A 27,378-nucleotide genomic window follows, 5' to 3' on the forward strand; every position below is an offset into this window, starting at 1 on the left:
AATTGCTTCCATGAGGCCTAGACTTGACTCTAAAATGAAATACAGCTTTAATAAAATTTTTTTTTTAATTATGTATATATATATCAATTTTCTATTATGTTTAATGGGAAAAAATGGGTCTAAATTATTGCATAAATATTAATTATAAATCATAAAATTATCTCAAAACACCAAAAAAGAAAAGAAAAATATTATTGAACAAAAATATATTTCATTGATTTTACTCAAATTAAATGTATCTTAATGCCGCCCTCCGGGTCATTTTTGACCCGAAGGTCCTGAGTGTGAGTCTAAAATGAAGTACCCCAGAGGGTTAATTTGAATTATTTTAGTTGAAGTCCTTGTATGCCTCTTCTTATTTGTAAAGTTATTAAAACCCTTATCTTAGATAATAATATATTCAATACATTGAATTGATCAGAAGTGAAAGTAAATACATTATTATGTCGTTGGCATTATTACAGAAGATTTTCATTTCATATAAATGCAGTTCTTTTGAACTTTCTATTCATCAAAGAATCCCCCCAAAAAAACATGCATTACAGTTTTCACAAAAATATTAAGCAGCACAAATGTTTTCAACATTGATAATAATAATATATGTTTCTTGAGCACCAAATCAGCATATTAGAATCATTTCTGAAGGACCGTGTGACACTGGAGTAATAATGCTGAAAATTCAGATTTTTTCTGTTTTTTTTTTATTTTTATTTCTTCAGCTTCAAAGAATAAATAACATTTTAAAATATATTGAAATAGAAAGCAGTTATTTTAAATTGTGATACTATTTCTTAATATTAATGTTTTACTGTATTTTTGATCAAATACAGTAAATGCAGCCTTGGTGAAAAATGTATGACCCCAAACTTTTTAGAAAAATATGTAAATGATAAGGACTGTAGATATATTTTTTTGAAGATAGAAAAAGCTTTTAAACGGAATGGAATTCAGAGAGTGTATTTCCCAATTAACAGGCACAGAGAACGCAAATGGCAAGAAAACAGATCATCTAAAATAAAAATAAAAAATGTAAATGCATTTCCTTTAAGCTTAACAAGCTTAGAACATTTCTTCTGTTGAATGGCTCTTCTTCACGACACTAACACACTATTGTTCTTTAAGCCTACTTGTGAAAGATAAACGCTGTTGTTGGATATTGACAGCAGACACCATTAAATGCAGCATGAAATCTTTCTATCTATCTAAAAAATACATGTCTTTTCCAGTGCTGTAGACTGGTCAGAAGAGAAGGTCATCACATGTGACCATTTGTTTTGTGGGCTGACCTGTGTCTCCTCCTCTTCCTCTGTGACTTCTTCTTCTTCTTTTTCGTTCTAGGCACTGGCCGAGGAGAAAGTTCGGCATCAAGAGACACACTGGAAAAGCAAAGTAAAGAGAACATATTTTTCAGATTCAGTTTGTTATTTTCATTTTTATAGGTGACAATAACTCATTGATGAATGACCAGTCATTCACTGTAAACAAATCAGGGTTGAGTTGACAAAAACTGACTGATAGTAAAAAGTTTTTCATTTTCAATGTCAGTTTAGAAATGAAATGTCCGACTAGTGGAGCTAAAAGGTTGTTGCTCTATCATGTTTAAAAATAACGTACCACCTAAATTTAATCCTACCCAACACCTTACCAACAGTGTTAACACATTTGCTGAGGCGACCATGCCATTTAGCTTGCTTCTACAAGTTTCTCAGGTATTTTATCATGACTCTTGCTTAACAGGACTCGAAACCAAGTGCTCTGCATCATAAGAGCAATTCTACCAGCTGAGTGACCGAGCAAGTTTACTACATCAGAAAAGCTATACATAGAAGTTGATCATGTGATGCAAATGTCAAAATAAATTACTTTATAAATCATGAACTATGATAAAAGCGTTTTGAGGTCAACAGCATTGTGAAAGGAATTGTGTGGAAATAAGTCTCGATAATCTGCCCATGTAATCATAAAATAAAAGTTGCTGGGGTTTTCTGCCACTAGTATTAATTTCAGCTCGAAACTTTTTTGATACAATTGAAGTTTTACAAAAATGTGAGAAGAGAAGTTTTTTCCAGTGAGCCTATTGTAGGTTGGCAATGTGTAACCCAAAACATCTAAATTCTCAAGAACTGAAAAGGCAGAGGGAAAAATAGAGGTTAAAGAGGAAGGAAATAAGAGACAGCAATAAGGAGAGAGTGGGAAAGCAGCATGCTCGGACAGATAGATGACAGGCAGCTTTTAAAATCAATTTAGTTTTAGTGGCAACACTTCTGCAACAACAAAGCAGAAGATCAGAGAGAATGGATGGCGTGTCCTGACTGAGTGGGACATGTGTGCCGTTTCAAAAGCACTGCGGTGTCACCTCAAAAGCGTCTTTTAAAGGCAATAACATTGAGGGGAGTGCAAGGAAGGATTTTAAGCTTAACAGAGAGATATCACAGTGTATCCACTACTGAGAGTCTTCCTCAGGCAATTCAAATGCAATCATCAACAGGGAGAATAAACAGACAAGAGACATTTATATCACACATTTTCAATGTGTTTACTAAGGTTACAGCTGTTATTATTGTGATTGCAGCAATGACACACCACTCTCATTTCATCAAGACAACAGAAAGGGTCCAATCAAAAGTGGGCGTGAAGCGTTTTACCCTAATCACTAATATTCTTGATTCAACCAGAAGGGAAGAGGCGAGCTGATCGAGTTAAGACATTTTCCGGGCTAATTGCACAGGTTACATTTCTGACCCCCTGAATGAAGAGGATTTATCAAATATAAAGACTGAAAAGCTTGAATGAGCAAACACCATTCCCCTGTGCCTATCTTATTTAGCCACATAAAGTAATGTCCTTCCATCACTTTTAATCCTTTGAACCCCCCAAAAAATCCATTAGATGCTTCAAACTCCCCAATCTGTTCCATTCAGACACTGATAAGGCTCATGTAATGGAACAGCTGACCTCTATAATATTTTCAAAGGCAGATTTTCTGATACTCACCCTATTTATATCAAAGAGACTCATTTTGGCTTGCTATATTAAGCTTAAAGTGCTCTGTGACCGAAGGAGCTTGTCTCACAAGAATTAGCACAATGGAGGTAGGAGGGATGAAACACTAAAAATGTAGATGTCCTTGCCTTCATAAAGATATGTGTACAGTAAATAGTAAACACATCACAGATTATCAGAATGACATGCATCTGACAATGACAAACAGCAATGAAAATTTAAAGCGTGGGAGAAGGTTTACAGGATATTCGTGACAAATGCACATGACTGGAGCAGGTTAAAGCCACGATGGCAGCGGCAATGAGATTTGCTTCTTGCGGCACATAGCTACAGCAGGATAATAATATTTCATAGACACAGGGGAGTGCTGTCCGTGACAGTCGATGAATTACAGACTGTTGTAGCTTTGGCTTTGCCCAGCCAGTCAGTGATTCAATATGAGCACTGAGAGGAAGCCATTTAGATGGATCAAAACAGACGGTGGGCCAGGCAGGCCGTGCAGATGTGCTCGCGGGGGAGCGGGCCGCTTACTCCATCTCTGAGGGTGGAAAAGGCTGTTTGGTCTGATATAGTAATGCAGTTCATCCAGCCATTGCTGCATTAGCAAGTCTGAAACGCATTAGAAGCTGATTAGCAGAAAAGCAAGTGCCATTTCTGCTTAATTAAGAACCTTTGTCTCACATTACACCCTCGGCACAAAGGAAAACACACACAAACACTACAATAGATTTTTACAGTTAATCCTGCCTTTTTTTGGTATAAATGAGATTTGGTTGGAGCAGTTTTAAACAAAATACAGTGAAGCAATTATGATAGGCAATCACAAGCAATGACAAGTCACAATTAGGGCTGTCAAACCATTTATATTTGATTGTAATAATTTTTCTGTCCTTTTTAAATCTAAATAATGTGTAATATACCAAATATGTGCATATCAATATAAATAAATCACAGTGTTATGTTAGTAGGCCTATCATTAAGATACTATTATATATTTGTTTTCTTTTTCATTTTAGTAAATTAAGTTTTAGTCATTTTGAAAATAAGTTTTAAATACGTTTTTGTTGTGTTGTTTGTCATTTTTATTTATTTTAAAATATATATATAGTTCTAATAATTTTCATTTCAGTTTTAGTTATTTTAGTAGGCCTACATTAAGTTAAACTAAGGGTTTTTTCACACTTGGTTCGATTGCCTGGAGTTAGATTGCTCCCCCCTCCCACTGCCGGATTATACATTATATTATTTGGGTCCGAACCGCTGTTTACCCCTGTTGCTTGGTAATGACGATGAAGGAGAAGGTGGCAAAATGCATTCCTCACTTTTATATTGTGGTTTTTAGACCTTTGGTTTGTTTTCAAAGTGTCAGCACATAACGGCATTTGTGTCTATCTGCCACATGTACTGCAAATGTTCTAAAGAACGCGGGAATCCAGCAGAAACTAGATATACATTCTCTCTGCTCGCAGTTCGTCAGTCACGCTTGACAGGAAAGTGAGAGAGAACACACACAAACACAGTTTTATCAAATCATCAATAGTGGTTCATTTACGCGATTGAGTTCACATGAACCGTACCCCAGATCAACCTTTTTATGCGGACTCGGCTATGGTTTGCGGGTGCGCACCTAAGTTCGGAAAACAGGGTTCACTTCATCCAAATGAACCGAACTCTGACGTCAATTGAACCGGTGTGTGAACCAAAAGTTTACAATAACCCTGGTGGATCGAGGTAATTTTTTTGTAACAATGCTTGTCTGACTTGCATACCAAACCGATTCTATATTTCTTAAACTGCATCAAATGCATGGGAAATTCAATTCTGCAATCATTTAAAAAAATTAAAAAAATTATCCACTGCTGACCTGCATTTCTGGTTTATGCCTTAGCCTTTCGATGAATAAAGGAGCTTTTGTTCATAACATTTGTGTAGTGAAAATCTGATATCACGACAGCTTTAGTTCCAATCTGATATCAAACTCTTTTTAGAAGCAATACAGAACTTTTGAGGCAACACATTCTGATCCATTGACCAATTTCACGTGTCAGATGTGCCCAGTTATTCCTTTTATTTAGCTTGTGGGTTTTCTCTCCAGCTTTTAAAGTCTTTCTGTCAGTTTCAGTTGACCTTGAAGGCGCACAGGTAACGGACATACCCCTAATGGCCACCATCACTTCAGCTGTCAGAAGAGGGTCGTCTTGTGAGTTAGACTGAGCACTGACACACTCAGGAGAATAGACAAGGTTAGAGAGTTAAAAGGCTGTCAGCATTTATAACTGACATTTCACTGAGAGCTTCAGCACTGTTTACATGGCCAGCACTGTACCTTTCAGCTTTGGGGAAAAAAATGCAACATGTTTCCCAAAATTAAAACTGAGAGGCTTAAACTTGTTACAAAAGTTATAAAAAGAAAACGGGGCAAGCAAAAGATGCCACATAATGCTTTTGACTACTGACACACTCCAAAGGATGTCAAACTTACAGAGTAAAAGAACTGTCAAGACTAATAAAAATACTTTAAATAGGAGGGTCTTCCCAAAAGGACAGAAGCCCTCTATTTAAATGTCACATTATTGAGACTGAAATTGACACTATACAATAAGACTAATTCACGTTTGAGATGTTTCTTTTATTTGGATAAGAAAGCATGTCGAAAATATGCTATGTACATGATTTAGGATTCTTTAGTTGTACAGATGAAGGAAAGCTGTTTGTGGATTTTGGTGGTTTAGCTTGATCTGACTTAAACATTATTTGATTTTGCATTGCTTAGCTGCAGTTGTGTGCTTTATTATAAAATCTCAGCTGAAAAACTACATTTGCATCTGCTGTTTTCTGGCAGAGAACTGAGCATGAACTCAACTAGAGAGATTAGCATGTTTAAGATAACACTTGATCTGCCGTCCGTCCTGTTTTACATAATGATGCACTGCTTTTGGCCTGTGTTATCGCGCACACTTTGAAGGTATCAGTGGAATTATGCCGTTGAGAATCCAATGCTGAATCAATTCCTTTCACCAGGTGGAGTTTAAATTTTTGTGGATGGGAAGTAAGAGGACCCCATAAAAGACACCCATGTTAAAAAATTCCAGCAACACCTGAATGTTTACACTGTGGCAAGGAGATAAGAGTGTTTGTGCCTGCCATGCTTTAAAGTTTGAGGTTTCTAATTCATTCTCACAGAGTGAGGAAGAAGCTTAGAAGTTTATTCAGTGCTTCATATTTTTATGTGTTTGATCTTCTTTGGGGTCAAAATATAATTCACATTTGAATAGCTTTATAGGTTCTATGGTTAAATTGTACAACGGTTTCAACAGCACATGCTGTTTTCAACCACTTCAAGGTTGGTTTAAATCAGCTATTTTACTTTCAGAGAGTATACAAATAGTTTATTTTCTAGCATATAAACACTGAAGTGTTTGCTCCTAAGCACTGAAATGTCTTTGATGGAAGATGTGTGTATGAGGAACAGCTTTAGAAGATACAGACCTGCGAGCTCGGCGGTGACTGTGGCGTTTGCTTCCTCTGCGTTTTGTGTGTCCCTTTTTCTCATGTTTTTTTGTGACCGTGTCTTTCGTTTTCACTTTCTCCTCTTCAACTTTGGGTGCGAGGCTAACTGCTGTCTCCAATCTGGAAGAACAGAATATCAAAAACTCTTTAGCTTCAAATATTTCACAGACAACAGGTTGTTAAATCTGAATGAAAAAATCTAGTCAATAACATGATCTTTTTTTTTTTGTTACCCATTGGTAAAGTTTAGCCAGTTATGTAATGATCTTAAATATAAGATCTCAATAATGAAACTGAAATACATTTTTCTGAAGGCATAAAAAAATACCCATCATTTTGTTATTCAGCTTGTAAGTGCACTCATGTTTGAAGAACGGGACTGGATTTGGTTCTCTGCTGAGAATTTTCATGTTTCTCCTCTAGACCTTCATAAATGCAGAGGTCATCTGCTCAGCATTCAAATGAGGTGTCAACAGAGAAGCCTTTATTTACACGCCTCAGTTGAACTGACATTTCTGAAATTATTTGTGCGTATCCCAAGGTTGTAAGGAGCATGGTTTAGAAACTCAAAACTGTGTGCTCGTCTTTCTGTCAGTGGAGGAGAGCAAAAAGAGTTTTATGTGTATTCTTCATGATCTGATATTTAAACTGGAGAAAACTGAAAACTGTGCACTCAAGTCATTGCCAAATATATTTTTCATGTTGTTTGATGAATCACTGATTGCAAATGTAATAATTGGTTGACATGAAAACTGAGCAATTTGGTTTGTGTTAGCTATACAACATATTGCTTACTAAAAAGTTAAAGACCCCCTGTGGTGAAAATCTAGTTTTTAATGTTGTCTATGTAATGTCTATGTGGTGTTTTTAATATGCTTTAAGACAAACCATGTGCAAATTCATAAGTCAACACCATTGCTGAGTATTTTCTCCTTAAACTGCAGTGAAGTCTCAAAACTCAAATCTGTGATTCTGACGTCACAAACTACCTAGCCAATCCCGTTAAGTCTATCAGTAACTGCTGTGAAGCAGGGGAGTCTCAAGAGAAGCCAGGTTATCCAAGTATATTTTTCTGTTGATAGGAAAATTGGTTACATTTAGCAATATAGAGGGTGTATTAGGTATATTACGATGTTATGATGAGATGGCAATTATGGGAACATGGTTTGTTTAAGATTAGCAACACATTATTAGCTGTATGATAATGTAGTCAAGCAAAAGGCTAATCAATAACTACCGTTATGTGTTCGACGTTGTAAAGAGCGATACATAAAATGCATTACCATTCTGATTCACTAATTCACTCTTCCACTTCTTCTTCTGAATCAGTTTCTGGTTCAAATATATATGGCTGAATTAAACCAGCATTTTCCCTTGCCATTGTGCAGCGTTTACTACAGTAAAGTTGACCGAGTTGATCAGGTATTCTGAGCTTGTGTGAGTGAGGCGAGGCTAATTTGCATATGCATTCCCTTATTTGGACATTTTGTTTATTTTTATGTTCATAAATACCCACTGTGTCTGTCGTTTGCTCCTCCCACCACAATATACTGTATGTGTGTATATATATATAAATACACACACACACATTTAAAAACACTGTCATTACTGATCCACATTTGACCAGTTACCAATGATTTAGTGTTAGCAGTTTTCATGTTTCTAACACTAAAACTGCAGCTTAATGCTCTTTACTCTATTCACAATCAAAATGTATCTGATTGAAATGGCACTTGAGCAGAGAGAGAGACCCAGGTGATTCAGCAAAGACCGTGGCATGACACTTGAGCCATTCTTTTCTTGTCATTGCCATATTCCTTACAAACAGTTTGAAAATAAATGCATAAATAATACTGATTGCAAGTAGGCCTGACTTGATCTCCAAGGCATAATTACAGATCCACCTCTGGAGTGTGAGAGTGTATGTTGCGTGCATATGTCTGCGTGCGGCCCAGTGCATTTGTACATGAATTTGTGTGTCTGAGTGCCTGCATGGTGTGTGTGTGTCTGATTGTAATGAGAAGTTAATCAGTCTTGCAGATTAAATGCTGATTGCCTCTCTCTCTCAGCAGCAGGAGGAGGCCTGCCCTCTGCCACCTCTGGATAAGAGAGGGCAAAGCACAATCACATTATTAATGTCAACCTTCCGGCACCGCAGCCCTACACAGCCCTCCAATGAGCCAGTACGTGATTGGAAAATACACCGCCCTGCTGGGTATAATAAGGAGAGGATTAAAGATGGTGAAACAGTGAAAACATGTTGGTGTGAGGGCAGTTGAATGACCCAAACATTAAAGATGTTCATGAGTCTGAGTGTGATCACATGTGGAGAAGAAAAGGTCTGTGATTTCGAATGAATAAAAATTGACTTATTGATATTGATATTATTGGTTGACATAAATATTGTTCCAGGAACAACGATATTGTTGATCCAGTAACATGTCCCTTAGTGACGAAATCACATTAAGTGTGGTTGAAGGGTCAGAACAATGGACTAAACACAGTTCTGTCAGAACCACTATCATCAAAGATTCTGTTCTGGGCAAGAACTCCCTAAGAGCAGGGAGCGCAGCGATAACCCCATTAGGGTAAACAGAACAGAACCAACATAAATGTGTTACATATATTTTTAATGTTCTTAATGACAATAGTTTAATGAAACAACAAATCATGATAAATGATTGATTCAAAGAGGAATATCAGAAGACCAAGTCCTGAGCAACAAAATAAAACTGCTTAAAAGACTGAATGGACCTTAATAGGGATGCTGTGATACGCATAGTATTCCTATAGGCAGACGTGGATCGGCTGAGAGTCAGCTGATGTGAACTTGACCTATGTGACCTGCTAGAACTAACACTATGCTTGATTTCTGTCAGGACCACTATAGTCAAAGATGACTGACAAGTAGCATTCAGTTTGGATTGACGGTATGGTTCTGTTCTGAGCAATAACTCCCTGCCCCTCCATGCAGCCTAGCATGAATAAGAGCAGGGAACACAGCAATAACCTCCTAAAACAAAACTATATGCCGACATCCCCCAACCACAAACTAAAAGCGAAAAATCTGAGTGCCAAGATTTCCCCAACCCCACCTGCCCCAATACCCAGATATTGATGCAGTTCATGCCCTGATACTGGAAAAAGACAGACAACAATAGGAGATTTTGGAAAGGAGCAGCATGTCCTTCTGAAATAGAAGTGACTGGGGGCAGCATGCCTCTTACAGGAGAAGAACAGCAGCAAAGGGGTGCTCTTCTGTTACAAGCAGCGGAGAAGAGCAGCATGCCCCTTTAAATGCAGTTACCCGAATGAGCTTCTGCAAAAAGCATGTTGCCAATAATAACAAGAAAAGCGTTTCAGCCGATTGAGCATGTTGAATCTACATTTGAGCAGTTGGTGAGAGATGATCACAGAGCTCTGAATGACCAAGAAAACAACGAAGTCAAGAGGGCACACGCAGAAGGGTTCTCCTTCTACTTCTGAGCATTCCAATGCAATATTTCCATAAATGTCATGCTGTCTGGAAATGAGGAAAGTGAAGATTAAGTGATCAACATCAATCAAGCACTGCTTGCTTATGGTTTGTATATCCGAGGTACAACCGTACAAGTTCTACGTACTTTTGAGTGACAAATACAGATTACTGGAATCCAGACCCTGGTGAACAAAGAGAATAAACCTGCTGGGATACAGCAAGTAGGCAGCTATTATTGCTTATATTACAGCCTTCCGCTGTAATAGAAGCTTTCTCTTAATTTTCCATGGACTTCTTTAAAGCCAGATTCTTTCTTACTGGCCGTCAGCTAGAAACCTGCTTATGAGAGCTTTAAATTAAATTGATTTCCCCCTCACTGAATGACTTTTCTCTGATCGGCTTCAGAATTTATGGAAGAACTTCTCCACAGGGAGTCAACACACACACACACACACACACACTTGCATCGGTTTGGGCTTGCTAACTTTCAAAGCTGTCTTGAGTGCTTGTAATCCATTACTCTGTCTGGAAAGTACAGATCATTTGAAGAGTCTAAATGGAACTATTCAGAGTTCACAGCAGGAAAAAGCTTTCTAGCAAATAATAAGCTTCAGATTTTAGCTGCAGAACATTTACTGTCGAACTGTTAGACACTTAAGGCTTTCTGTTTGTTAGCAGTTATGGAATGGAGACGTTTATGGTTTAGCTTGATTAAAAAATAACAAATACTGTGATGGGTTCATGACCATTCACAAAAACAAAACACAAGAGAGAAAGAGAGCGTTGGTTCTAAACTAACTTAGGAGCTTGCTTATGGACTTGCTTTTGACAGCAAACTAAAACTGTTTACCACTTTCAATGATAGATGGGCATGATTTATAAAAACTTATATAAACACTGCCTTAAATGATTCAAATTTGGCCAGTTCCTAATTATTTAGTTTTAGCAATTTTCATTTTTATAACGCTAAAACTGCAGATAAACCAAATGCTCAAGAATTTGGTCTTTGTTCATATGGTGTTGGCAATATTAAAAGTGATATATACCTTAGAAATATTAGAAATATTTTGATGATTAAAAAGGCTTATAACAACCACAATCATGGGTCTATAAAAAAAATTGTTCATATAAATAAATTAGTCAGGCACAAGAAAATAATAACTGGCAATCTGAGACGTTAAAGTGTTGAAAATCCGTGGTGTGTTGTTTGTGCTGTGATGTGGGGTCTCTGTGGCAGTCTAATGGCAGCTCTCCAGGTCGTGTTGATGTGTTTCTGTTGTTGAGAATGAGTCATGGCTCCTAGGTCAGGTCTCCTCACAGCCACTGTCATATGACAATGATACCGGCGTGATGGGATATAAAGGCAGGGAAAGCAATGAAAGACTGAGAAGGGAGCATGATCCAGAAAGAAAAGGCAGATGGCTTAGGATGCACACAAACACAAAAAAAGGTGGGTGGGAGAAATGTCACATCTCTACAAAGACGGCAGAGAATACAGAGGTCCTATTGCCACCAGGTATAACGATGCAATTTTTGTGATCCGATCACACGTGATCTCCACTAAATACAGGTGGAAACAGGGTCTAAAACATTTTGTGATCAGATCGCTGAAACCGCATTCAGAGGTAAATGCATGTGACCACATAGAATTTCACAGTACTCACCGCCAACTGGGACATAGTCTCGCGTAGCCAGACCTTCAGACTGACGGCAGAAGGATTGGACTCTATCGCAGCTTTTCTTGGCCAAGGAGCGCCCAAGAGGACGTTTGACTGACATGTAATGCAACCAATCACAATTCGTTTTGTTCCGCGTCATGTTTAGGGGCCTGACAATATAATGTCGATGTCCCTACAATAACAGACCGGTGTGCATCTAATAAATTATTCATTCAAGAACGTTGTGCAAATTTACTGCAAAAATGGAGCCGCGAGCTTCACATACTTTTGAAAATCCAGTGTTTAGTTGATCCTGGTAATAAACGCTTGAATCTGACCATTTTCTCAAAAATACCGTACATGTGCAGTGACAATATATGTATGTGTTAACATACGTTTTACGTCTTATACATGCATATGTGTTATTTACTTTTCACAAACTGGCCAGCTATATATCCTCTATATATTTCAGTTTTCTTTTTAGGTATGTCATCGAGGCATAAACAACAATTACGCTCGTGGTAGCTCTGATTGCATTACCATGGCGGCTTTCTCTGTGTCACATTCACCTCCTTCATCTGTGTATTCACTACACTTCCCAGCATTCCCGGTTGTCATCATCACCTGCACCTGCTCCTCATCACCCTCATCATCATCATCACCGTCACCTGTTGTCTTTGTCATTATCTGTGTATTTAAGTTCCCCTCTCACTCCTTGTCATTGCTGGTTATTGTTTGTGCACACTGTTTCGTGTTCTTCCGGATCTTTAATAAAGACATTGTTATTTTGTATCCTCGCCTGATCTCCATCTTCATCCACCCGTTGACGTTACAGAATAACCAGCCTAAAAGGTAATGGAGGAGGATGCAATGGATGAGTTTCTGTTTAATCAGAATGGGAGTTCATTGGAGGAATTTGTTGGAATCTACCTGCATCTGTATCAGGATGTTTATTGGGAGGAGGAGTTTTTAAAGCAACGGTTCTGGAGAGGACTCGATGATCCTCTAGCCCAGATTCTGCTGCTCGAAGAGTTAGATCGGTCTTTTATGGAGTTTATGGACCGAGCTCTTTGGGTTTGTGGCTCCTCCCTTACTGTAGCACCAGCCAATCCAGAGCCCGCTGATCCTGCGCCAGAGACCGTCCAGCCAGAGCTTCACGTCAGCCACGTCCAGCCAGAGCTTCACGTCAGCCACGTCCAGCCAGAGCTTCACGTCAGCCACGTCCAGCCAGAGCTTCACGTCAGCCACGTCCAGCCAGAGCTTCACGTCAGCCACGTCCAGCCAGAGCTTCACGTCAGCCACGTCCAGCCAGAGCTTCACGTCAGCCACGTCCAGCTAGAGCTTCACGTCAGCCACGTCCAGCCAGAGACCGTCCAGCCAGAGACCGTCCGTTCTGAGCCCTCTTCGCCGCTGGTTCTGTCCAGCGCCAAGCCCTCTTCACCGCTGGTTTCGTCCAGCACAAAACCCTCTTCACCACTGGTTCCGTCCAGTCCAGCCAAGCCTGCACCGCTGGTTCCGTCCAGCCCAGCCAAGCCTGCACCGCTGGTTCCGTCCAGCCAATCCGAGCCAGAGCCCGCTGATCCTGCGCCAGAGCCCGCTGATCCTGCGCCAGAGCCCTCTTCACAGCTGGTCCTGCCCAGCTCAAAGCCCTCTTCACAGGTGGTCCTGCCCAGCTCAAAGCCCTCTTCACAGGTGGTCCTGCCCAGCTCAAAGCCCTCTTCACAGCTGGTCCTGCCCAGCTCAAAGCCCTCTTCACAGCTGGTCCTGCCCAGCTCAAAGCCCTTTACGCCGCTGGTTCCGTCCAGCTCAGAGCTTCCTTCATCGCTGGTTCCGTCCAGTTCAGAGCTTCCTTCGCCGCTGGTCCTGTCCAGCCCAGAGCTTCCTTCACCGCTGGTCCTGTCCAGCACAGAGACTGTTCACGTCAAACCTGCCGAGCCCGAAGGATCTTCACCGCCGTGGCCGCCCGAAGGGTCTTCACCGCCGTGGCCGCCCGAAGGGTCTTCACCGCCGTGGCCGCCCGAAGGGTCCTCAACGCCGTGGTCGCCCGAAGGGCCCTCACCGCCGTGGCCGCCCGACGGGTCCTCACCGCCGTGGTCGCCCGAAGGGTCCTCACTGTCGTGGTCACGCCCATGTCCTGCTCCGCCCTGGACGCCCGAGGGTCCAACAGCTCCGCCATGGACGTCCGAGGGTTCGTCTGCTCCGCAGTGGCCACGCCCATGTCCTGCTCCGCCCTGGCCACGCCCATGTCCTGCTCCTCCCTGGCCACGCCCACGTCCTGCTCTGCCCTGGCCACGCCTAGGTCCTGCTCCACCCTGGCCGCCTGCACGTCCTACTCAACCACGGCCACCTGCTCCGCCTGGACCATCCTGGAGTCCGTCCAGTTGCACCCGGTCCAACTTCCCGTCACGGACTCCAGGATGCCCACCCCCCCTCCCGTGTTCTGCCTTGTACGGCGCGGGTCGCACCTAGCGGGAGGGGGGAGTTATGTCACATTCACCTCCTTCATCTGTGTATTCACTACACTTCCCAGCATTCCCGGTTGTCATCATCACCTGCACCTGCTCCTCATCACCCTCATCATCATCATCATCACTGTCACCTGTTGTCTTTGTCATTATCTGTGTATTTAAGTTCCCCTCTCACTCCTTGTCAATGCTGGTTATTGTTTGTGCACAAGCACACTGTTTCGTGTTCTTTCGGATCTTTAATAAAGACATTGTTATTTTGTATCCTCGCCTGATCTCCATCTTCATCCACCTGTTGACGTTACACTCTGGTCCTAAACATGGCAGCTGGGCACTGTGCATGCGCTGAAGTTTTGTTTGGAATACATGCAATGCACATCAGATTGCAACATTAAGGCCACGTGTCCACCAAAGCGTTTCAAAATCTGAAATCGGATTAATTTGTGCCAGTAAACATTCCTTTCTCAAGAATGAACCCAATTGACTTTGCTGAGATTTTTTACAAAATATCTTTAGTGTTCCACAGAAGAGAGAAAGTGAGACAGGTATGGAATAACATCTAGGGTGACAGAAGTTTCGGTGATCTATCCCTTCAATATGCAGAGACTACAAAGAAGCCCTTTGTTGGGAAATTTCCTGAAAATCATTAAACACTGTGGCACTATCAGTTCTTGTTTAGTTTAGTTTGATTGGCCCAATACAGCGACCAATAGCTTGAGTTTGGGGCAGGATCTGTGAGTCCGCCCAATAGCTTGTTTTCATATGACGTCACGCCACTGCGTTGCCATGGCGCGAAATGCAAATGGAGGGCAGGAAGTGATTTGCTGTATTTAGAAAGCACTATAACAAACTCAAAATGCCTATGTTTTGCGTCGTTTATGGTTACTTAAATCTATCAAACCACGAGGAGTTTTATTGTGTACCAAAAGTTGTTGTTCATAAGGGGGGAAAATGCAAGAAATTGACCGAAAAACTCCAGAAAAACAGCTTGCAAACCTACGTCTGCGGTCGGGAGGAGCCGAATGGGAAAATGCCCGTGTGTGCAGTGATCACTTCGTCAAAGGTGAGTTAATACAACTTAAGTATGTTTGTGTAACGTGTAACGTTTCCGAACTTTGTAAAGTCAAAGTATGTCTGTAAGACGAGGTAGTTGCTGATATCTACTGCCTCGATGGCAGGAAAATCTTTCAATTCAGTTGAAAAATCGCTCCTCTTCATAACGTAAGGATCACGTCCAACATATGTTTGATTTTTTGTTTATATCTTTCTCTTGTAATAGCGTGTAAAGTAGTACAGTACGGACTTTCCTCCATCTCGTCCATTGCGCTCTTCACTCCCTGCCCTCCATCTGAATTTCGCGCGTCATCATAATCACGTGACTGAAACCCAGCTATTGTTTTTGTTTGTTTTTTTGTTGGGTGACATTATTGGGACAGAAATGACACACTTCTGATTTAATTACCACTCAAAGAAGTATTCTGCTGTATATATCTCCAATTAGAATGTTTATGCAATATAGAAAAGGGTCATGAGATGACAGCAAAACAGAGAAATATGAACAAATTTTATTAAACAGATTTAACCCTACATGTCATCCTAACTTGCCTGGATGCACACACATACATTTGCAGTGCGGGGCTTTATGTAACTGTGATTAAGCGTAATTCAAATTAACTGTTGAGTTCTGAAAACGAACTGCTTATTGTTTCACTTTCCATTATATTGCTCTTAAAGACATCTCACAATCTGTTCTGATTCATCGGGGAAGAAGTGTTATTTGAGAATGCTGCTAGTTACCATAGCAGCCAGATATGAACAAGTAAGAGATGTTTCATGCAACCTAACTTATGACCCATAATTATGTGTTAACACTCAGACTAATTAGTGCTGTTAACTCTCAACAAGAAGACCTGTCACAGACTAGATGAGAAATGTAGAACAAAATCTTCACATTAATACAGATGGATGTTTATTTATTGCAAAAAAAAAAATTTGGGGGGGGGGGGGGGGGTTGCTGGGGTTGGGGGGCTGAAAAACCAGTGCTATGTTTGAACTACAGTACCTTTAGTACTAAAAGCCTTACAGACTACTCCCTAGACTCTTGGTCTGCAAGAGGACAACAGACATAAAATGAGACACCATCATCCCACTGCGGGCACATCTGATATACGATTCTCCTGTCATCCTGTAGTTCACTGAGGCTATCCAGTGCTATTAGGCCTGTCATATCCACAGCCAAACAACTGATAATCCCTATCATGAAAGAGGAGGGCAGCAGATCATTTTGAGAGAGAGACATGATTAAGCATGTTAATTAAGGGTGAATACCGATTAACTTATTCCAGAGCTCCGTCTATCAAAATGAAAAGTGATTATACTGTTTGTCTAACATTCAGGATAAAAGACAACCTCTTTTTATTGTGATATTGATACTAATGATGGGTATGCTTAGGCCAGACATGGCAATTAAACCATGTTTAGGCAAGTGAACATGGTTCTGAATCAAGACTTGATATTTATCATTTAAAGATTTCCAAAAATAAGAAGATCCTCTGAATGAAATGTAATCTGATTAATGACCAGAAAGCAAAGAACATTTTATATTACATTTTTTTATATAGTAAATTTTTGCGATGTGCTCCAGTAATCTAAAGCTCGTAAACTTGCTGCATCACACTGCAACCAGGTCAAGAACAATGCAAATGGATAATCACAAAATTATGGAAGTTGTATTATTCTTGAGCAACACACACACACACACACTTGCCTAATAACAGTGGATGTGCATAACAACCCAATGGGAACCCTACACGGGGAGCTGAGCTCATGTCTCCTAATGGAAGCAGTTTATAGAATCTGCATCACTCCTATATTCACATCAGAATAGGCAATATCAAACTAAAACAAATCAGATTAGCTGTAAGTGTGAACAAACACTGAAGGTTAAAGGGTCACTTCACCCATTTGCACAGAGCCGGCCGAGCCACTAAGCGACCGTTGCAATTGCAAAGGGCCCCGTGGCCAGCAGAGGGCCCCCTAGAGTCACTGCTAGCTAGTGGGGGGAAAATCGCACAACAAAATTAACATAAAATAAATACATAAAAAGAAATGGACCAGCGCTCTTTATCAGGCATCATGATAAGCACAGAGTTGTTATTTATTTAGTTCTGTATTATGGCAAATCAACCGGGAGCTCCCCGCAAAGGCGCGCGCGCGTCTTGATCCCGACTCCCCCTATGATGTCACTCGTTGTCACTTGGTCAGTCAGTTAGCGACTCCGACGAATCGACGATGTCTGACAAGAAACGAAAATATCTTTCTGGCCAAGAAAAACGACAAAAAAGAGCCTGGAAGAAGAGAAGAAGCAAGAAGATAAAGGTACGTAAACCTGTAGGCTTAATTTTCCGATTTCTGTAATATGGATAATCTGCACTAAAAGTCTTATATTAACATTAGCCTAAATCGTGCTTGTATTAATTTTCTACAGTTGTTTAACTTACATGCTAATAACATGCTGCATAAAATTGGTTTAGTATTAGGCCTATACCATTTGCTGTGGTGTTACTGTTAAAGCATTTAACAGAACAATATAAACCCAGTTTGGATTCTAAAGGGCTAACATTAGTTTACTCCTTATGTCCCCTTAGGAGCACTATTAAAGTATATGCTGCCCGTAAGCAAAGCTCCAGCTGTTGGTGAGTATAAAGGGGCTGTAATGATAACCTTCTGCATTTTAAAAATTAAGTCTAACTTTATGTATAATTATTTTCTTTATTTGGATTGGATTTTAATAGTTATATTGAAATGTTACCTTATTCGTAATATTGTTACTATTGATCTTCTTTGTGGTGTTTTACATGTTATTGTTAATTTTGTTTATTTGAAAAATCTATTTATTATTTAATATAATATTATATTTAAATGTTATTCTATTTGCTCTATTTAATTTAAATTATATATATATATATATATATATATATATATGCTGTAGTTTGTGACTCTTAAACTCTGGTGTCAATAAAAATGTATCTTCGTTCAGTGAAAATCACTTTATCTGTCTTTTTATTCAGCAAGTTAATCAGTGTGTGTGTCTTGCACTGCCATTCAGCTCAGTGGTATCATAATTTTCCTGTTAGACATCAAACATAGTATATACAGTATAATATAGTTATATAGTATGGTATAGTTATAAGGTAGTCATTGCTTTTCTTTAGGCCTTAAAACGGTCAAAGGGGCCTCCAACCAAATTTTGCTTAGGGCCCCCAAAGGTCTAGGGCCGGCTCTGCATTTGCATTAAGGTTTGTATTGTTAGAAACCCAGTCATATATTATAATGATGGTGGAATTTTGCTTGTTTTTTTTCTGAGATGGGAGAAAAAAGGATTTAAGTGTTTTACTTCCGTCCTATCGTGACGTAAATATCGTCATTTTGCGTCACGGTAGGACGGAAGATAAATTTCATTGCATATTAAGAAAACTACAGCCTTTAGCTCATTATTATTCAAGGGCGTGGGACCCACTCACCCCACCGGCCTATTACAGATCAGTGGGTGGGACTAAACCTGAAGAAACTATTAATCCGCCATCTTGCTTGGAAGACAGCAAGCTAAGCTAACAAGCGCTCAAGGAGTTAGATTTACCATAATGCCTGAATTTACGACACACGATATGGAAGACGAGGATTTTGAAAATCTTTTGCTCGAAACCGATGTTCGTGGCTATTTATACGAGCCACAATATAGCGAAGAGCAGCTGAGGCTGATGGAGGAACAAGAGGCGGCGGCTGCGGCGGGTTCGTTGTTGTGGGAAGAATGAGACGGGAATCGGCGAACATTTAAACATTTTAATAGTAAAATAAACAAATACAAAACAAAAGTATAAGCCAGCAGCCCCGCACTGCTGGCCACACACAACAGAAACAAAACACACCATAAAATCAGGCCTGTTCCTCTCTCGATCTGCCCTGTCGCTCCTCGTTTTATGCGTCCGCTCCTCGGTGAGAGACGCGAGAGAGACCAGTGCGTCTCACAGGTGTCGTTCATTATCACTCACGCCACCGGCCTCGCGCCGCTCTCACGTCCCTCGTCCTGCTCGCCACAGCCAACTAACTATACATTTTGTGTGAAATGAATTTCTAACTCTGTTGGCAGCTAACGTTAGCCCTGTAGAGTAGACGGAAGAGTGATTTCTCTGATGTTTGCGACTTTGCGCTGTTCTGGATTAGTGGGAGTGGCTTGCGGAGCTGTGCAACGTGGTGCATTCTGGGAGTTGTGGTCTTACACACAAATGCGCCCTAAAGTTATTTTCTGTCTTTTCTCGGTCAAGAGGGCACCAAATTCAAAATTTCTTTTACATTTCGACTACATATATGACCCACTTTCAATAACGATTAATGTTGAAATGGGTGAAGTGCTCCTTTAAACATGTAGCTATGTATACCAAACGCATTGTAAGCACTATTGAAATGTGCACTTTGACCCAAATAATTTTAGTATATTCATGCCTTCGGCTGTTGATGCAGGCCAACGAACGCATCCAAAAATGGAATCCACTGTCAGATGTAATTACATGAATGTGTATGAACATATCACTTGCCATCATATCACTACAAATTCAAGTGCTGCATAAAAGTTCTGTATTTTCTGTAATTCCTTTGCCAGGCCTTGATCTCTACTCCGTGTAAATTTGAGTTGTTGCTTCTTATTTAATAAAATGGGAAGATAATAACACCATCTTAAATTTCTGCAACATGAGGCCTGCTGCCTCCACTGAGAAAATAACCTGCGTGGCATCCTGGGAGAAAGAAAATCACAGCACCAGACCTCATTATCTGCCACAGACAATGTCCTTGCTAAATCCCAAACGAGCAAGGGAAGGTAATTGATTTGTAGAGACACTTTCAGAGTGAGGGGGAACAGGAAAGCGAGTTAGGCAGTTGGGGGGGTAGTCGGTGAGAAGAAAATCCACAAACAGAATTGGCTGCCCTATTTCCAACTCTGCATGAAGGCTCCGCTTGAGCGATGCAAGTGGACATGAAGGATTTAAGAACAATCAGACTGATTTAGCAGCTTATTCCAGCCCTCCCATCTCTCTCACATTTGTTCTGCTCAGCGGGAGGTATGCAAGAACGACATAACAACAGAAAGTTACAACCTCGCCATGCATGTGATTCTTTTAAATCTTTCTTCAATTTTTATTGTGAGTGAATTTTTACACAGTTTCTGTACAACAGATGCAGAGTTATAGACAGGTATGATGATGAGCAGACGGATAGACAGATGTAATGATAAAAAGGAATCATTTCAGAATTATTTTCTTGTTTATATAATAAACAACAGGAACATTTCCAACCTTCTATGCAAAAGATGGTCAGCACATATAGCAGGGAAAGTCATTCTGAAGACAAGTGGAGTTAGTTTATTCAATTATTGCTACCTGATGATATAACGGAGCAGCATAATGGTTTGATTAATTTCCTTACCACACCAGGCAAAAAGAGTAATTATGGCCCGGTCCACTACTCTACGAGCCACCAATCAATCAATTTAAGCACTCTTCACTCCCTACCGTCCCCTCTGCTCAAACAAAACAAATTACCCCTCTTTTTCTCTCTCTCGGTCGCACACTCGCGCTCTGGAAAACTTTTGCCTCAGGCTGTGGAAATAATGCCAGGCAAACTCCAGATGTTCACACACACACACACACACACACACACACACACACACACACACACACACACACACACACACACACACACACGTACATTGACTTAAGCCGAAGTCTCTGTACAACAGCCTAACAATTATTCTGTGGAGATGCATTGTGAGAAAAAGGGCACTGTTCACAATGAGCAATCAACAGCTTGCCACTCCAACTTCACCCAGTGCAATGGTGGGTGAAAAATGTTGAAGCATATGTTAATGACTCAACGGGTGCCTTCTCAGTTTCTCACATTTTCTCTTGCCTGATTGGACTCATGTATCTGTATTAACTGAGACTTATCTGAGGTTATGATCAGAGGCGAAATGAGAGTCCCCTGATTTCTGATTTACATATTCATCTTCTCCACCATGTAATTAGTTTTAAAATGCTGCCCTTAAGTCATGTTAGAATCATATTTATGAGATGAGTGTAGTCACCGTTCTACAATAATTACCATTAGGCTTTTATTTGAGCCCTGATGAGTTTTATGCAGTGTCAATTAAAGAATCATGGCAAAAACGTGGTTGTATTTATCATATTAAGTTGTATTCATAAATGTTGACTAGAATTTAGTTTGTATAGAACTAAGGACAAACTACATTTTCCATAATTCTCTTTTTTAGCACAAGAATGATAAAATAAAAAGATAAAGCATCAGTTTACAGTTACACATCTAGCATCCATCCTTTGCTCTTCATCTTGTTGCAGTAAAGCAACAAAAAAAATATGGTGTTTGTTATAAAATTATAAAGAAAAATGACATTGTCTAACACATCCATTTTATTGAGACAAAAATCACTTCAATCATTTCCCAGAAGGCAGCATTAGCAGAGCTCTCATCATCGCTAACTGGATACAGGTTGTTTCTCTCTCTCTCACTCCCTCTCCATGTTAAACACAACTCTGTTTTAGAGGCTCAGTAATGCCTCAGGAGCTTTTGGAATGTGTGGAGTCTGCTGGGAGAGTTTCTGTTTGTCTCTAACCAACCTCTCAATCTCATCCTGGCAGATGAGATGGCACACACTTGATATCTCCATTGAACACTAATAGAAAATATTACAACACTCCGAGAATAGAAATATGGTATGAAGAAAAGACAAGAGAGATCAAAACTTTACAAAGATTCATATTTAAAGTGTTTAAGTGTTTATAACAGCCATTTAGCACAGCAGTGATAAATATACTATATATGACATATATAATGATATCATGATTTTTTTAATTGATGAAAGGTCTGAGGATGGTTGTATAAATGAGTACCTTATCCTCTGGACACCTTTGACTCTCCTCTATATCGCCGCTTCAAATGTTTAACAGCCCTTGGAACACAGACCTCAAACAATCTCCGCCCCATTTCCCCATTCTCACTGACACTCTTCAAATTCCATTACCTTTACAGCCTCCCATGCATTACAAGCAAATTTATTTCATTTCATTAACCTCTATCAAAAAGCTTTCATGACTGCTGGGAGATAGAAAGGGAAGAATGCCGTGTAGGACAAATAGTTCTTCTCCATGATGAAAATGAAGATGCTAATCAATGGTAGCTTTTGCTTATTGTCTTAAGCCAAGCAAGGTGTGCTTTGAGAAATTACTGCCAGTATGGCTGAGTGAATCTCACAAAACCTGTTAAAAACACACCTAGGTAATATTTCACTCCAAAATTAAAAAGAAAAATGATACACATATATACATATACATATATATATATATATATATATATATTTATATATATATTTATATATATATATATATATATATATATATATATATATATATATACAGATTTATATTATACATCAGTAGTCTATTATAATTTAAAAAAAAAAAAAAAAACTCCTCATCGACCGTAGAAGACTTAAAAATAGGACAAAGTGTTAATCTCCAGGATGAAAATAAAGAATGCTAATCAAAGGTACTTTTTTCTTATTGCCTTAAGCAAAGCAATATGCTCGCGGCACGGATGTACCAATACAAACAAATAAAACATCTCCAGTTAACTCTAGTAGAGCATTCATTTCGTTCGTTTGTTAAATAAGAGGCGATCTGAAATGTGTTATTTTTGAAATCAAGTGACCAATGTACTTGCCGCTCACAGACTGTGGCCGCTGCGATCAGTGGCGTGGATACAGTGTTCTGTTGTGACGCGCATAGTCTTCACACGGACGCGCGCCTCAATCCGTTGCGGGGACTGAGAGACTCTCTATATTTGTTACGGCCGAAATCCTAAAACCTAATGAACTTGTCCCTGCTATACAATCACTAATAAACAATCGGTTTTGATGAGGAAAATAAACTATACTACTAGTACGGATTAGAACCCAGAACCTCTGACACACTTGGCAAAAGTTCTGCCACTGGACCATTAAAGTTCATGGGGGTAATTGTCGGATCTATGTATTTAATCACGTGAAAATTCTCACCACTAACAACATATATTAGATCTCATTAAACGACAAATTAAACAATGTACTATTGTATACTATGTAACACGTCACGCTCTGCGTGAGTGGTATTTACGACATTAACGTTAAATACAAGTTCTCCACAGCGACTCTAGGGGTCACTGTTTGACAAAAATGGGATTCCTGCCTGGTGTCCCTTTAATAAAAAAAACAATATTGACCCGCGTTCTGTTTTCTATCATGCGGCGTGCACGTTTGCGATGACGTAATATGCACACAAACGCACCAGGGTTCGATAGAATCAAGTTGAGTGTGAAACCAGACCGCAGCAAACGAGCCCAGTGTAAAAGCCCCCTTAGTCTTAATAGTGACACTGAAGACACTTGACCATGCTTCAGTTTTGGACACCTTGGGGGGGAGAATGGATTGTATATACGGATATATATTCTAATATCAGTAGCCCACCTATCTACTGTAAATTTAATATATGATAAATATATATACATATATATATATATATATATATATATATATATATATATATAATAACAACAATAGTTATTATTATTATTATTATTTTAGAAATATGATTTATCCATAAAGAAAACTAGCAGTGCTGTAGTGCACTCACCGAGAGAACTGTAATGCCTCTCTTAAGGTCATAATTAACAATGCTAATCTCACCCTCATTAAGAACAGATATGTTTTCGTTTGTTAACAACCAAAGAATGTGCATTAGATCACAATGACTCACAAAGCCCATCAGCTAGTCTGTAAATTACTCTGTAAAATCAAATTCAAGAAAATGTGGCATTCTTTGTTGCGCAATGATAGAGACGAAATGTTCCTTATTTAGATTTTTGTGATAAGCCCAATCTCCATGACACTTCCTGTCTGCCTCCTGGGGAGAGCAAAGATGTTTCTCACTACACAGCTAATAGACAAAGAGAATAAGGGGTCCAATCAGTGGGCACACTAGCTAATTACAGTGAAAGGGATGCGTGGAGGACGAAAGAACAAGAGTCAGCTGGGGTTGCTGATTGGCGTGTGGCATTTCAGAGGGAGCAAAGGATCCACCATTAACACATCAGGCATGGTTCACCGCTGCAGATTTAGCTTCTTACCACAGAGAAACTCCATTGAGCGCCAGGCTTAGATGTGGGCCAGTTGCTACTCAGAAGCAGCAGGCCGGGAATTTGATTGAAAAGATGAGAGGGCTGGTCTAAACCCATGGGCTCTATTTTATACACAAAAGAAGACAGATGGCTCGACTTGAGATGTGAAACTTCTGATTTGTAGTTCTTTTGATTTGGGAAGCTTTTTTCCATGTTAAGGAGAAGGACAGGAACTTAGCAGGAAGTCTGTACGAAGGAGGCCAATTAATTTCAAGCGTGCTGATTCTAGATGGCTGAGACGATGGGCAAAAAAACAAATACAACTTCAAGTTAATTGCTTTTCAACCAAGACTGTTACATTGTATAAAGTCAAGCGTGGTACTTCTTTTTCATGTACTGTACTAGTAAAGTTTAAATTAAAGTTCAAGGTGTTCAAACGCCACAAAACTGTATGATCAAATACTAATACAGTTTAATAGTGCATATTGCATTTTAATACGTCAATGATAAAACCCTATTGATTTTTTTTTTATGTGGGAAAGTTTTAACGAGGACAAAAAGTAAGTGCACCTTTAAAGTAAGACAGATATTAAATGAAAGTTTAAAAAATACCACTGAAAGAAGAGTGCAAATTAAAGTGAGTTAGTTAATGTAGCTGAGGTGAATAAGGAGGCACACAGAGAAAGCCATTCAGTCTGTGCTGTCTGATAGGGCTGGCAAATGCAAATAGAGCTTATTATCTTTAAATTGCACATGGCTAAAAGCAGAATCACCAGCAATGGACCCTGCAAGCTCCCTCCTTATGTGGCACTGGCAGAATTTTCAGACACACATCACGAATTTAGAAAATGAGTATTGAAAAAGAGAATTTATGGTTTGTCATTATTCAAAGGGGCCATTTAAAAAGGTGGTTCAGTTGCAAAAGGTTTTAAAACCCTCTAGAATTATCTCAACAAAAGATGCATTTAATGCTGGCATTGTCTTTGGAAGAACTACTCTGCTAATACCAGTGGTGTGCCAATATATTGTAGTATGAAGAAAAAAGAAAAGAAAAAAACACTCAATTGAATCCTATCCCAGCCAGGGATATGGGGGGAGTACTCTGGGTTCGGTCAAAATTCCGAGCTCGGAGCCATCGGAGCCAATTTGCATATTTGGCCTAAGTGTGAACTCATGAAAATCTATAAGTATGCAAAGTGGGTGTGCAGCATCATCTCATAGACAGAGGAAGGATGACTGTAACAGCGATGAGGCGAACAGCTAAAGTACTGTGCAGTGGAGCAGGACTAAGCAGCTTCACACTGAGACTCAAAATGGAAACCACAAATCATTGATTATTTCAGTCCTGACTGAGTCCCTCTCTCTGAGGAGAATGTCATTTGTGGAGGATAGAGCCTGCGTCGTTAAACCAAACCCCACCAGAGCATCCCTAATTACTCCAGGCTATCAACAATACACCATTTGTGAGTGGGGGGTTCATTTTGTTATAGCCCTGGGAGTACAGTTGCAGAAATAAACAGAACAAACTCTACAGCAACCATCTTGTTTATGTAAGTCTCATTTTGATTACGTTATTAAATTAGAGCATGAATAATTAAGAGAAAACAGACGGATGTGTCCATTTTGAGGTGTAGAAACTGACTTTTTATGATTTCCGAGTCCATACATCACAGCAACAGGTGTGTGTGTGTGATATTTACATAAAATGATTCATGCTAAATCTCAAGAGAAAAGGTATTGCTATTATGTTCAATCAAGTCCTCAAGTTTATATTTGCATCCCACTATTCATTAGTTTCAAAGTAATGGCTGTGAATATGGATCAAATCCAATGATCAACATCTTTCTTTTTACTGCTGATGGTCATACATATTACAGATTAGCAGAAATCCTGAAACAGATTAATGTTCTCCTAAAAGTTATTTACTGATCGGCATGGTAATTTGTAGCTTTAAATATATCTCTCCCTGAAAGCAAACAAAGACAAATATTCTTTTCTTCCCACTGGCAAGTCGTCCGCATGCGACTGAGACTCAAGAGGTACTGTGGCCCCGACGAGAGCCAGATACGGTAATTAACGTGATGAGAAGCTGAGAGGAGGAAGCAAGCAACACTGTGTCATTCCTCAACTCAAGATTCACCCGACTCCACAACCCCCTCCTCTCTGCTGGCCTTTGCTATGCAAAACAGCTCACTGAATAATTCACAAAGCTCACTTTTTTTTTTTTACGAGCAACCAACACACTTCACATAGCACTCTTTACGAAATAATGAAACCGAATAAAATCTTTTTTTCTTCTTCTGAAAGACAGAATTTCTGTGGCAAATTTACAGTTCCTCATAAGACCCAGGGCAGATGAAACATAGTTTTACTTCCATTGCCTTTGGAGGATTTTCACCTATACGACCAGGATTGAACAGTAAATAAGCACTCTTTGTTAATATTCTATGAAATTTAGGCACCCTACAGTGCTTTTCCTGTTTAATGAATGCATAGTATTCTCATTACTGAATACCTTCGAGGAATATTATATATAAATGTCTCTCAAACTCTGGTTCACGATATTTTCTATATACAGCTTATTTTTTATTGATAGCTGCATGCTCCATAAATGAAAACGCCAACTAAAGAAGCAAACAAAGAAGTTTAGCAACTGTTTTACTAAAAGATGTTGTTACACGTACAGCAGGTACATTCCGTTTAGCATGTTTAAATATATTTTTTAATTATTTTAACAAGATCAGCAGGTTCCTTACTTTAAAAGTAAAGCAAAACATACTATACTCCACTAAATAAGCATGTTTTATATTTGTCTAAACAGTTTTAGACTATTTTTTTTTACATTTAAAATATAAAATTGTATTAATTCATAAAAAAGCTATAAATATAGTATATCACAATCACAAGCTAAAATGCCCAATAAAAAAAATCAGTCCCACTTAATATTAGGTGTCCTTACCTACTATGTACTGACATTTAAATTCATAATTTGATGCAATGCACTTATTGTGTCCACACGTGTTTTTACCACACGTGATTGTAC

The 27,378-nt window shown here is 39.5% G+C and overlaps 1 protein-coding gene across 1 annotated transcript in view; it reads right to left on the reverse strand.

Moving 5' to 3' along the window:
- srrm4 (serine/arginine repetitive matrix 4) overlaps window positions 1-27,378 on the reverse strand; it is a 53,410-nt gene that overhangs the window by 14,318 nt on the left and 11,714 nt on the right. Inside the window, exons 2-3 of the mRNA XM_056264877.1 lie at window positions 6,493-6,633; window positions 1,287-1,376 (exon numbers count right to left, since the gene is read on the reverse strand). Coding sequence (XP_056120852.1) covers window positions 1,287-1,376; window positions 6,493-6,633 — 231 coding nt within the window. The remainder of the gene's footprint in view (window positions 1-1,286; window positions 1,377-6,492; window positions 6,634-27,378) is intronic.

The sequence above is a fragment of the Rhinichthys klamathensis genome, unplaced genomic scaffold, assembly GCF_029890125.1.
Source record: "Rhinichthys klamathensis goyatoka isolate OS25496 unplaced genomic scaffold, OSU_Roscu_1.1 h1tg000226l_1, whole genome shotgun sequence".
NCBI classification, from domain to species: domain Eukaryota; kingdom Metazoa; phylum Chordata; class Actinopteri; order Cypriniformes; family Leuciscidae; genus Rhinichthys; species Rhinichthys klamathensis.